Source organism: Heliconius melpomene, chromosome 7, assembly GCF_056956725.1.
Source record: "Heliconius melpomene rosina isolate 202511_hmr_F chromosome 7, ASM5695672v1, whole genome shotgun sequence".
Taxonomy (NCBI): domain Eukaryota; kingdom Metazoa; phylum Arthropoda; class Insecta; order Lepidoptera; family Nymphalidae; genus Heliconius; species Heliconius melpomene.
In genome coordinates, this window is record NC_140395.1 from 6,251,609 (window position 1) to 6,265,626 (window position 14,018).

At 34.6% G+C, this 14,018-nt stretch overlaps 2 protein-coding genes across 3 annotated transcripts in view; one reads left to right on the forward strand and one right to left on the reverse strand.

The window, feature by feature from the left end:
* jim (zinc finger protein jim) overlaps positions 1-7,917 on the forward strand; it is a 44,758-nt gene extending 36,841 nt beyond the window's left edge. For both annotated transcript variants that reach the window (XM_085187813.1, XM_085187812.1), the window contains exon 3: positions 82-7,917. In XM_085187813.1, coding sequence (XP_085043939.1) covers positions 82-977 — 896 coding nt within the window. In that variant the 3' untranslated portion in view covers positions 978-7,917. The remainder of the gene's footprint in view (positions 1-81) is intronic.
* Positions 7,918-8,799: 882 nt separating this feature from the next.
* LOC146537520 (uncharacterized) lies at positions 8,800-13,418 on the reverse strand. Its single transcript, XM_085187710.1, has 7 exons — positions 13,259-13,418; positions 13,054-13,181; positions 12,549-12,771; positions 11,566-11,718; positions 10,598-10,788; positions 10,217-10,291; positions 8,800-9,088 (listed from the first exon to the last, which is right to left on the reverse strand). The coding sequence occupies exons 1-7, from the start codon at positions 13,292-13,294 to the stop codon at positions 8,833-8,835; spliced, it is 1,062 nt and encodes a 353-aa protein (XP_085043836.1). The 5' UTR covers positions 13,295-13,418; the 3' UTR covers positions 8,800-8,832.
* Positions 13,419-14,018: the final 600 nt, after the last annotated feature.

Here is a 14,018-nt window from a genome sequence, read left to right on the forward strand (position 1 = left end):
CCTAAGTTCGATTAACCCACTCGTCGATTATTTTGCGGACGAATAGGACACGTAACTTACCAAAATGTTCAATTTTTACAGACGTATCTCCACATCTTATCTTCAAGAACGGGACAACGCCTACACTGTGGCCGCAAGATGTTCCGTTTCCACCGGATGAGAACAAAGAAGAGGTGCAGTCTACCTTCGGTGACACCGATGGGCAGAACGGCGAGCAGCGAGGATCATGTTTTTCACCGGGCGATACCGCACAATACCCAGCGTACTTCAAAGATACGAAAGGTCTCAATCACGCCGTCTTTGGTTCAGGGCTGTCACTTCAGTACATTAAAGGAGGAAAATTACCCGACGTGCTCGGTGGTCGTGCAATGCCTTTGTACGTTCGTTGCCCTATCTGCCAAAAAGAATTCAAGCAGAAGTCAACACTTTTACAACATGGCTGCATACACATAGAGTCGCGGCCGTATCCTTGCCCGGAGTGTGGCAAACGTTTCCGCCAGCAGTCACACTTAACTCAGCACTTGCGCATTCACACAAACGAAAAGCCATACGGATGCGTATATTGCCCTCGGTTTTTCCGGCAACGGACGATACTCAACCAGCATCTGCGCATCCACACGGGCGAGAAGCCGTACAAGTGCACGCAGTGCGGCAAGGACTTCCGGCAGAAGGCCATCCTCGACCAGCACACGCGCACGCACCAGGGCGACCGGCCCTTCTGCTGCCCCATGCCCAACTGCCGGCGCCGCTTCGCCACCGAGCCCGAGGTGAAGAAACACATCGACAACCACATGAACCCGCACGCCGCCAAGACGCGCCGTGACTCTAAGACGCCGCGACCGTTGCCGCCCGCCGCCGTGGTGAAGCCCGAGTTGTACTTCCCGCAGTGCTACGCGCCGCCCTTCCAGCAGTTTTCGGCGCCCGCGGAGTTCAAGCCCGCGGTGGGTGGCGGTGTGGCGTGCCTACCGGCGCAGTGACCCGCGCCGCCGCGGTGGCCGCCGCCCCCGCACGCGCCGCATGCCGCGCACGCGCCTCACACGCCGCACCACGACCTCTACATCACCGACCGCCTCTACAACTAGAGCCAGCGCCGAGGGAGAGTGGCTATGTTGTATGAATACTATCTGAACTTTAATTGTACATAATATATTTGTCAATGGCTTGATAACGTTTAATGGCTTGATAAATTGATTTAAATTTAAAAAGCGTGACAACCAATGGTATATGAAAAACTTTTCTCAAAAGCGTTTAGTAAAAAGTTATCAAGACAAATGTTTGTGTGAAATTTTATAATCATCAATACAGTCACTCACCTCTACAAAAAAAAATCTGTAATTTGAAGCAAAACTGTCGTTACATAAAACTTACTATTAGTAAATCTTTGTCGAACGAATTTACTTTAGAGTGTATGTGTACAGATGTAAGAATAACACGTAAACACTTAGACCTATCATCAAGCTATAAAAACTTAAATTTAAATGGACAGTTTTGCAGTCAGTCAACCATTATCATTTAAAAAAGGTCGTTAAATGTTTAAGTAAAAAGGCGCGTGCGTCAAATCCGGGTGCGGATGTCCAGTATACGACTCGTTAGCTCGAGCTTTTGCAATCAAAAAGTAATTGATAATCGGATCGCTGTAAAACACGCTTCGATCTGTAAATAACTATATACTCTATTGAAGGTCTGTCGCGAAGTGGAGAGTGTCCACCATACATAGTGTTACCGTTCAAAAAAGCGAGTATAGATAGCATTTTTGCCCCGTAATATTAAGTTACCACGTAAGAGTTAGGTTTCTCGGTGATTCTGTCGGTGCGCTCGTCGATATCTAAGCGGCTCCGGGCAGGAGTAGGTTAAAACTCTTCGTTGAAATATAAAGAAATAAGATTTGCTCTTTTACCACATTACAACTGTATTTCGCGATGAATGATTTCGGTACGTCGTTGTGCCTATTTATAATAAATATATACAATATTTTTTTAGATATTATGTTAACTTTATTTAGGAATGTTAGGATATAAATCTGGCAGATTTAGGATGAGGAAAATCATAAACAATGCTCAAAATTCTTTTAAGTTTAATTATAGTTGTTGTCGCGTGAAAATTAGGCCAAAAATTAAATTTTCTTGCCGTAAAATATAAAAATTAGGATTCAAAGGAGAAGCAAGAATGCAGACCAAAAACATAGGTTACCTTTTGCCATCCATACATATTTTGTTTATTAGTACTTACAAATCTTCTGTATTCTATTGTTTTTGATGGATACATTTCATCTAAAGTAGACGACGTTATATACATACGTGTCGTACATTGCAGGTGCCAAATAACGTAATTTTGAATTTGCTCTATCAGCTTATGTCAATAGGCCTAGTTTAGGTTGTTACCAGTTTTTTCAACGATATGACATTTGAGATGCATTTACGTGAAGGAGGAAAGGGTCAGACTGAGAAAGGACTGTGATAGCTAGATAAGTTAGGCGTCTATTTCGCTCACTTAGCATATATAAAATTTCGTGTATCGTGACGAAACGTGATTGTGAATCCTTTTGGAGTCGAGTGAATGTTTTGAATTTGAAATTATTGTTTACGTTCGTTTTGAATTTTGTTTTAAATGTCGACTCAATTCGCCAAACTTTGTTAACGTTTATGTTCCTAATGTAATTGAAATTATGCATTTGTTTAGGGCCGGCCGTGCGCGCGCGCAGGTCGCGCTCCTCGACTGATTCGATAAAGTTATCGCAAGAGTGAGATTAGCGAATTTTACCAGTTTAGGTAACGTGTGTGATGTCGCAAAGTGCTGTTTGAAGTAGAAGTCGGAGAGAGGGTATGCCAGAGAAGTGTTTTACTTAATTTTAGCTTAGTCTATCGTCTTTCGAATTACCAAGCAATTCGACCATTCATCGCGAAATAAACTTAAGATTTAGGAAGAATAAAGATATATATGAATTTGTGTGTCCGGCGGAGTGTTCTGGCACCGAACGAAGCCTCGGTCATGTCGTCCACAATAGATACAGGTAGATTAGAACTCCACATTTATTTCATTACATATGACACTATAATATAAGTTTTCAACAAATGGATATATGAAATATATCAAGTTTGTTATCACAATAGCCGTTGTTAAAGCGCTCTTACGAGTCACAGTGACTATAAACTGAACGCAGTGACAGAACACTCCGGCGGAGTTTTTAACGTTTTATCATCTCTGTTTGTATGTATAGACGACTTATATAGCTTATTTTATGATATTATTGTGATGGTTTCGTTTTCCTACCGCATAAGGAATGTTACGTATTAACTAGTAGTGTAATAGAGTGCAAGTGGAGTCTTGGAGTCACAACACTTGGATGCAATTCTTATGATTTGTCGCTCGTCCGAGTGACCTATGCAATATTATTTTAAGTGGATTCTGTGAAATTACGACAAATTATCGCTCATTGGACAGTTATGAAAAATTTTATGCTCTACAGTTTTGAGTGCCAACTTCCAAATAGCAAACTCAACACACTAATAATTACAAGTGATATTAATTAATGTCGATATTTAAAGTTTGGTCTCAAAACTGAAGGGTAAATCCGTCACTTTTATGTTTCTGATTAATTTTCCTATCAAACTTTTGGAGGTTTACAATGAAAAAAACAAAACACCATTTCGAAGAAAATTTGATACAGTTATCTTCCGTGACTAGAATTTTCCACAGTATATTAATATGTGATCCTCCTAAGGGTCCGTGTACCGCTCCCGAGGTTTTACAATACAATAGACTAGGATCCGTTTTCGAAGGGAAATTTTCTTGTCTGACTGCGCTCACCCAGTGACCGACGGAGACGGAACCAATACAATGAAATACACTATTTACTAATCTATGAACAGGAGAGCGGAGAGCTTCGACGGTCACTACCGCCAATTACGGGCGCGGTCGGACGAAACAAATTTAACCTTTATAATATATTTTAATTATACCTACCACAATACAGCAGCCTTAACAATAATAGCTATAAGTATTTTTATACAGTTAATATTTTTGTTATGACCGACCGACGGGAGCGGCGCTCGGGGCCGTAGCAAGTTTGAATACAAACATACAATACAGTGCCATAGCCGTCAAATAACCTCAAATTTATACTTATTAGATTTTTATACCGATACAAATGGATTTAATTTTTAAATATAAACAAAAGTGATTAAGTATACAGAGATTAAAGATGATATTTTATACATTTATTACAAACAATATTATTAAATGTGGAATAAACTTAAATTATAGTGTATGCGACCGAAGCGGTGTCACGAGAGCGGGCCATGGTGGGAGTGGTGGGAGATTGACGACCACGTATTATTGCTATCAATTTCCCACGACTACCCTACTTGTGTCTCAGACCTCAGTGGAGGCATCGGTCTATGTATCTAGCGACGTTCATTTTCCAGCGTGGTTATTGTACATACATATCACAACAGGCAGTGGTGCAAGCACGTTCTGGTTGCAGTCAACCTTTTAGGCCAGAATAAGTAATTATATGAATACCCCCAATAGGTTCTGTTGTTCTCGTATTGCTCACTGTTTCGTTACGTTTTGCTCAATTACTCGTGTATACCTACTTGTGTAAACCTACCGTTATACGTTTTAGTTTAAATCATTTACTTACTCGTATGTATCATTTAATGGTTTTTTTTGTATAAACTTCTAATAGAGAGCACGGTTTTGCTTTTCTTATAATACCTATATTAATACTTGTTAAGAGCTTCAATTATTATTGTCAGTGACAGTCTTATTCTGCAGTTCAATCCGAATGTACCGACGTACATACACATTGGTGTAGTTATCTATTATATCACACATTATACTTGCCGTCCGATTTTTTGTCGAAAGCTCGATCGTTCTTCATTTGCTTTAAAATTAGCTCATCCTGCATGACGCTGCAGCCGTTTCCACTGACATTTATGTAGTTAGGTTCGTACCATGTTCCTAGCCTCTAAATACGTAATATTTATTTTTATCACCATTCGCCGTTCGAAAGGCGTTCGAAATGAATTATTACGTTTCTATTATATTGTATTTTTCCTCCGCTGCGATGTTTCTTTTATAAAATGGAATCAAATTCCGTTTAGCATTTACGATACCTGCTTACAAATGTATTTTACTTTCGGAAATAAAAAACTTAGGGTTTTTTTTAATATGTAGTCGAGTGACACCCGCTTGTGTAATTATGTTTAAGTTGTTACAAATAAAAGGAGAGAATAAGATTGCATTGTAAAAATATACTTTGCATAAATACTTATTATATAAACAAGAACGTCAATTGTATCAAATACAATGTAAAAGTAAACTTAACCAGTGCTAAGCTTAAATAATTTAGTTAAGATAGAAACGCATTTGTAGCGAAATATTTTTGTCAAACTAGTTGGCTACCATCTAAACGGAACGGCGCCTAGTTTCGGAGAAATTAGGGCGCGCGCAAAATTATAAAATAAAAATTCTCACATTTGTCTGGAATAATATAAAATATTTGGCTGATAATTGTTTAATGGCATGTGGTAGTCGGCTAGTTCAAATTAATTCAAAATAATAAGCATTTATTAGTGATCTCAGGCGTTAAAAATCTTTTACATATTATAAGACATTTTGGCATTTAAAATTAAGAATGTGTTTCTGAACAGTTGGTAGCTTTTATTTTGTAATGTACTATTTTATGTAATACGGCCATTTACGATAGGTCCGGTACATGAAGGTACTCCGCACTGACAGCCAGACAGGTTGATCGATCAGTTGATCGACGTTATAACCAATCAATTATATATTTCATATATATTTATATTTATTATTTACACGTCGACGCCTCCGAGCAATGAGCCCGTAAATGCCTTTTGGAAAAACCAAAAGTAAGTATTCAACACAATAGCTACTGAACGTAAAATACGCATAATAGCATAGGTACAATATCAAAAAATCTTTGTGCGTTTTTTGATTTGGGTAATATAGACTTATTGCTTGGTGACGTCACTTTATTTACACATAATTATACATACAAATTCAAATCACAACCATTATAACAAGATATATAATACATAAAATTTATTTACTTTTACCATAATTCATACATAAGAATATTCTATTTTGTGATTTTTAGTTTTCAACATGGCGGTACTATTGAATCACAACACATCAAACACGTATAATAAATGTAATTTTAAATTATTCATTATATATTATATACATAATATTACCGAAACAACCACGCGTAGTGTAAACGAAAAGTTATGTTGATAGTTGGCTACGAATTATTTAAACGTCTTCCATTTTATAGTAGTTTTTATGTACAGCGTTATGATCTGTTTCGCTTTGAGTTGTTCGCCCTCCGCTCTCCGCTCTCCGGTCTCCGGCCGGCAACGCGGGTGGAGGGAAGTAGAGGCATTGTGCAATATGTGTACTATTATTTCCAAGTTATATTGTGTATTATTTGGGTACTCGAATAATTGGTAGCCAACAAGGATGGCCATGAGGCACCAGGCATCGGGCATCAGGCCTCAGGGATAGGTTAGAAGGTGCAAGCGCATCAGTACACTGCCACACTCGCCAACCGCTGTCACATATATTATTAAAAAAATAATTAATTTTTATCACAATAGAAAGTTGTTGAAACAGTTCCACGATAAAATAAGAGTTGTTGAATTTTTTATAAAAGATGAAACATATTAGATATATGATCTTGTAGTCTGGATTGAGTTTTTTTACAGATTTTATTAGATCCGCCCGACGGCCGCGTCGCCCATTTGGCTTATTTTTGCTACAATACTTATTTACTACAGAACGTTTACTTATACCGAATAGTACAATAGATATACACATTTACAAACTATACAATACATTTTATACAATAAAGCCGTGATATATGAAAGATTTTTTTTTTATAAAAAGCGTAATGGGCGGCGCGAGCTTCGGCGATATATGGTTTCCGAGACATGGGTGCTGTTATATTATTGTACATATTTATTGTAATATACGACAATAGACTGGTAATTTTACAATGTTGTTAGGTTTCTACAGATGTATCCGCGGGGCTGGCGGGGGCTGGCCGGGGCTGGCAGGAGCTGGCAGGAGCCGGCGGGGGCTCATTGTCTTCCATTCGTAGTTTATTATATACAACTCTATATTATACATGTTTAGTTCCGATAGCCCGTACATAGATCAGTCAGTAGTGTCAGTACATAGTGCCGTTTCAGTTCGACGTCGCTGTGGCCAGAGCCCCCCCCCCCCCCCCCCCTCCTCCCCTCGCCAGCCCGTCCACATGTTACAATAGAGTATATTTTCTTACAAGCGAACACCGAAATAGACTATATGAAATTGATTTGAGACAATCCCAGAATACAAGATCGAACTTTTTACACACAACAGTTCAAAACAGATTAAGAGTATTTTTGTTTGTCCATAGATTGTGTTTTTTAAACAGTTGGTTGCGATATGGTCACAAAGATCCAGGCGATAAAAATTTAAACGTTGGCATATTTTAAAAAATTAAAAATAAAATTGTAAATATTTTTCTAGTTCTTCCAAAACGATATCAGTATTAAATACAAAATTCAACTTTGGTTAGATCAAAAATGTATGTGTGATCTATAGGGAATTTTGCATTAGACCTTCTCGGTGTAATTTTTATAATAGTTATATTTTTTAATTATATTATTATTATTTTTTATTTAGATATATGTTTTTAATTGAATTGTAACGATCTTGCCTAGATTTGCATTTATGTTAGTTACGTATTATGCGTTTGAAGTTGATACCATCGTATTTATGTATATTATTATTGTATTAAGGGTTTTGTTTGTTTTTTTTGTCATTAATAGAAGTAAAATGTTGTAAAAAGTAAGCTCGTTGTATTTTATCAAATAAACACTTTTTAGTCCAACTGAAGCAATATAAGGCAGTTTTATTTACCTACTTCTTAATATCTTAGTCTATTATAATTATAAAAATAACTGAACAAAATGTCGACATACAGAAAAATAAGAAGCAAAAAGAAGCCGATTCAGATCTTCCGTTCTTATACTAAACTAGCTTTACGGCTTCGTCCGCTACGTGTAATGGAAATATCTAAGAATTTTACTTTTAGTTCTCTTTTTTTACAACATTATTCATTGCTACATTTTTCCTATTTTAATGATGGAGTATAGATGGACTATCTACAATAAAAAATTTTTTTCATGTAGAAATATTCCTGACATTATCGTCTTCAACAGTTTTATAGTATTGGTATAGATGACAATATATATAATTATCTATTTATTAAAATAAGGCATTTCTGACACACTAAAAACACTAGAAGAGGTTGAGAATAACTGGTGTCGTGGAGGTAGGAACGAAGTTCCTTCGGCTAATGTAGAATCGACACAAATTGCAAAAAAAGTCGTACTCAATTTTATGTAGGTTTTCTTGATTTTTCTCTTAAATTTTGCTGATTAGTTTTTATTTAAGTACAAGAAAGTATTTAGGAAATTCAGTATTTTAGGAAATAATAAATTACTTAAAATAAAAAACATTGTAATTCAAATTATCAACTAAAAAAAGAAAGAGGGAGAAAGAGAAAGGTATTATACACTACTCCTCTGTGTATGCGACTGTCGCGCCTGCGCACGTCTCATTTAACGGTTTAATTCCACACATTTTTCTTACGGTTTTACTATCACATTTTTTTCAGTTCGGTCACGCAGCAAAATCCCTATCCCTTCCAAGCCTGCCGTAAGGAACTTCGTTCCAATAAAAATTAATAATAAAATTAATGTCTAATTGAAAAAAATATACATATAAATTTTCAATAACAACATTTATTAATAAAAACTATTCACCACGTTGCAAGAGTTTATTAATACTCTCTTTATTCTTATATATACAGATATCCATGAAAGTCAACGCTAGGAGCAAGCACTGTCCCAACATGTCTTTTTGTAGTTCCTTCAGATTTCTATATTCATTTACGAGGTTTTCCGAAATAAATACATGACTATCAGATTTCCTAGAAGAAGCTTCTCGAAGAATTTCTTCTACTGTTTGATCTGTAGACACTCGTTCATTGCCAACTAAAGTGCCGTATAACCTAAAAAAATATGATAATATAAATTCACAATACGTAATAATGCAGAAATAAACATAATGAACACGTATTAAAAGAAAACTTAAAATATCATCATAATTTATACTATCAAATTATTACATTAATCGTTTATGGTGCCCACTCAGAACAAATTATATAAAAATTCCGTCTTATTAGTAAAGTTGCTTAAAATTATTATAATCTATTAACAATTATTTAATAAAAATAATTGAAAACGACATCTAGTGGTAAATATTTCATACTTTAATTTTTTCGCTCTTGTAGTTACGGTAGTTTAGTTTACGTTGTATCCCGCAACTTCTTCCTCCTGGCATTAGTCCCAGCATTTGCCAGGGTCTGCCTTCCTACTCAACCTCTTCCACTTTGCACGGTCTTTTGCGTCCAAAAATAATATATAATAAGGTATATAGGGACCCTAGTGTTAAGATACTCCGTTCATTTCTTTCCACCAAATTTTCGAGACATTGCGTGTGGACTGACAGAACTCATAGCCGCGCTCCGTCTATAGTTGAGAGTGATAAAATGAAAATATTTAATACGCTTTGCTTCTGCGCCACGACAGTCTCAATATTTTATTTACTTATTTATCCTGATTAAGACAAATTGTGTAACATCTCAAAGTGATAGATTATGTATGAGAGTCATCTACTGTTCATTAATACAATATAATTTTCCATCCGAGACAAAAACCTTTTAAATAAATTGGAAAGATTATTTGAATTACAAATATAATACAAATAGCAAATTAAGAGTGGTTGAGAAAACAAATATATTGCAAAAATGGATATTTTTCTGACTGAAAATACAGATCACAATCGTCATGCGCCATAATATCCTCATAAATTTGAAATATTTTAACCGTCTCCCGGTTTTTTCCACTTAGCACTGTGGGTAAGGTATGTCTAGGCTGCCCAGTGTCACGACATCATTCTTTATCTTTCTTTACTTTCCGCCTAAAATTGAGACATAATAAGTTGAGTAGCGGAACTCAACTCAGTGCTTCGTCCTTCTTTAGTTAAAATTGTTCATCGAACTCAAAACCTATCGAAATTAGTAGTTATGTTATGAAATTTTATAATATATATGAAGAAACAAAACAAAAAGGTTTACCTAAAGGGCAAGGTGGGACGTAGGAAATACACTCTCTGCTTAAGTTGATTACTTTGAGTGGAATCTTCATTAGAACTGCAATAATAAAAATAAAAAGTCAATAAATAGAACTTAAAAAAAATGTTAAACTTTTAAAGGAATATTCTTTTGCCCGAACAAGAGTCCGCAAAAAGTGCCCGATATAACTCTGATTGCTCTTACAGTGGGCTATATTAAGACATATAATGTCGACTCCTCTTAATTGATCGATTGATTATAGTTCCTGAGATTTCAAGCCAACAAACTCTTCAGCTATATAGTAATTTAATAAAATAAAAATATAGATTATAAAATTACCATTATGAAAAAAAGATTTATTAATATTAAATTGTATTGTCTCACCCCATATCTCCTAAGCTATAATTCTTAGCATTCAACAGAGCTACAATCATGGCGACAAGTTGTGCTTTCTGCAGATTAATTCCTAGCACTTTGGGGTTGTTGGGATCGCTCCCCGTCGCTCTTAGGGTGGTCGCCTCAGCCTTCATTACGTATAGATCTGCGTTTGGCATTTTTTTAGTTACAGTCCATGCCTGAAACATGTTAAATTTATTAAAATTTGAAAATATTTATTTAAGGCACAAGCGTGGACGTTACAGGCTGCGGGTTCGATCCCCCTCGAGTCTTTAATATTGGCGTTGAGTTTCGCCACTTGATACGCAATGCCTCCAAATTACGATGAAAGTGAGAAACGCATACAGTATGAAGCAATTTTTTTTCTATAGCTTCACACTGTATCTCTCATATAGGATGGTAGCCAGAGGGAACATAGTATTAAAACAATTCATTCCCCATGCACATCAAAATAAGCGAAACGCAACGCCTCGCTTTTTCATATTTCCAGAAAATACAGCAGGGGAATGAAAATAAATATTTCCCCGAATGGGAATCAAACTCATAAACTCACGTTTACAATCAAACACTGTGTCGCTGCGCGACGACCGTCTCTACATTTACAGGTACATTTGGAATAAGAAAATATTAAAATTCCTAATAAATGTACATTTAAATTTTTACATGTAAAAAATCCATATTAATAGTTTATTAAAGTGGTCTAAAATTAAGTAATTTAATTATATATTTTCGATATATAAATATTTCAAATATTTCACAAAAATTTTTCAAATTAGAATCGTTTTACGTAGTTCCTTTCGCTAACTATATGTAAAAAAGTATATTAAAAACAACAATAACCCGGCGTTAAGTACCGCCACTCAACAAGTAATATCCTGAAATATTCGCCGGAAGGTGGGGAAATATTATGTTACTCTTTGGATAAAATGGACGGACAAATTTATAATTAAGCTCACCATATTTAAAATATCAGTTATTTGCATCTTTTTGCCATCTGGATAATCAATTCCATGGTATTGCCATTCATCCACTACATAATCTTGTTTTCGTATAAGCAACCAACAAATTGAATTCACTGTTACATATACTGCCAATATTGTTTTGCATGACTGAAAAAGTTAAATTGATTTTTTTTGATTCTGTATCATCTATATATATAAAAGGACTTGTCCTCACTGACTGAGGTAAGACGCACGCACAGCTGAAACCGCTGATGGTAGAAACGTGAAATTTAGACAGATGTCTACTTTCGTAATCTGGACATCCACTAAGAAGGGATTTTGAAAAATTTTAACCCTAAAGGGGAGAAATAGGGGTTGAAAGTTTGTATGGAAAAAAATTTAAATCGGCACCGATTTTTATAAAATTTGAAATTTAGATTTATAAAAGCATTTAATTGAGTACCTGTTTCATAGTTTTCTACAATTCTTCCCCAAGTGTTCAAATAAGGGGTTGAAAGTTTGTATGGAAACATCTTTAAAACGCCACCGATTATTATAAAATTTGAAATTTAGACTCTTAAAAATATTTAATTGAAATTATTTATTTTATTTTATTAAAATTAAAAAAATTATTGAATTGAAATCTAAATACGCAAGCGAAGCTGCGCGCGTCCGCTAGTCTTTATATATATATAAGGACATGTTCTCACTGACTGAGGTAAGACCCGCCGAATATTGAGACCCGCACAGCCGTGACCGCTGTGCGTAGAAACGTGAAATTTGGACAGATGACTGACTACCTACCTATTTTTATTTTCATAATAAAAATAGGTAGGTAGTAGGTAAATAAAATATATAATTATAAAAGCTAAAGTGCATAAAATGAACATTTCTTATATGTTTAGATGTATTTTTGTTTGATTATGTGTAGTACACACATTAATTAATGCATAACATTTAAATAGGAGCATTTTCCTAGTAAAATGTTAAATTTATACCTGTCTGTCATTTTCACTCAATGTAGGATGTAATATTTGTCCTTTAATTTTTTTACTAAAATTTTCATTTTCTTGTGGTCCATTTAAAAGACTTTTAAATAATTTAGTAGTTGTTTTTTCTGTAAAGCCATCAATAGTTTCTATTTCATTTAATGTCTTTATTTCACCATATTTTCCCAGGAAATTAGTTAACTTCTTAACTCTTACTTTAGTTATGTCATACCTACAATTTATTTAAAATGCACAATAAATATAAAATATTCATAAACATTAATGAATGAGGTTGTCATGGTGCAGAAGTATAAGTTTGCAACTATATACACAATGGTTGTGGGTTTAATAACAATACATATTACATTACTCCGGGAGCTAAAAAAGCTGAAAAAAATGAAGCCAAAAAAAAATAAGCATTCAAATTGTATAAGCTATAGAAATAAAATAAAATAATTTTTAGTTACTTAATTAAAAATATACAAATTAATAATGGACAAAAACGTATACCAACCTAGGTAACGATGAAATATCATCATTTAAAATACGTAAAATCTTCTCTTTTTCTGAGTCTGTATACTTACTTTCTAAAGAACTAGCATAATTTCTTTGTATGGAAGAAAATATTCGAAGCCGGGGACACTACAAAGGAACTTAGGTTAATTTAGTGAAAATCCATTAAACAAAATTTAACGTTACTACTTTAAATTTTACTCTACCAAGAACATCTTATAACGTGGTAAAGGTGTAATCATCTTTATTTTTTTAATATATCAATATTATATTATATAAAATAAAAAGTAAATAAGTGCATTTTACTTTGTTTACATTCGTTTGCTGTGTCAATGTCAACTGTCAACAAGGCTGTCAAGCTTATTGCATGTCTTCTGTAGTGTTACCGCTTCTGGCACGCTGGAAACGCCATATATCAAGAATTCAATTCAATTATATTTTATCCTATGTAAAAATGAGTAAATGTGGTTTAATTAACAATTACAATCACGACGATTTATAAGATTATTAACGTTACGTAACGAAATGTTAGCTTACTACCAATTTTTACAATATAACTTTTACCACTATTCACCCTTCTAGGGCAGCTTTTACAGCATATCCTGTCTAGGAATTGAAAAAAATCAATTTTATTAAAAATAATTTGGTAAGCTATTAAAATATTTACAAAATGAATGCTTGCTTGCTTAATGTACTTTATATTATAGCCTGATAGTTTAAGTCTCGATTGCAATAAGAATCACAACAATACGTTCATACTATACATTAATTGAAAAATTGTGACTTTATTACATTGTTAATATTATTTTCCTTATTATTATAAACTATTGTTATTCATCATTGGAATATTAATAATAAGAATAGTTTATACATGACCATTGCTGAAATTACTAATTTCAGGTCATAAGTTATAGAGCTGGAGCCAGATCAAGCCAGATCTTCGTTGTTATAATATCGGAAAGTTTC

Coding starts and splice junctions, on each gene's coding strand:
- LOC146537520 (XM_085187710.1), bottom strand. CDS start 13,294: ATGATTACACCTTTACCACGTTATAAGATGTTCTTG. Junction 13,182..13,258: donor CACGTTATAAGATGTTCTTG/GTAGAGTAAAAT, acceptor GTTCCTTTGTAG/TGTCCCCGGCTTCGAATATT. Junction 10,292..10,597: donor TATAGCTTAGGAGATATGGG/GTGAGACAATAC, acceptor TTATTATTGCAG/TTCTAATGAAGATTCCACTC.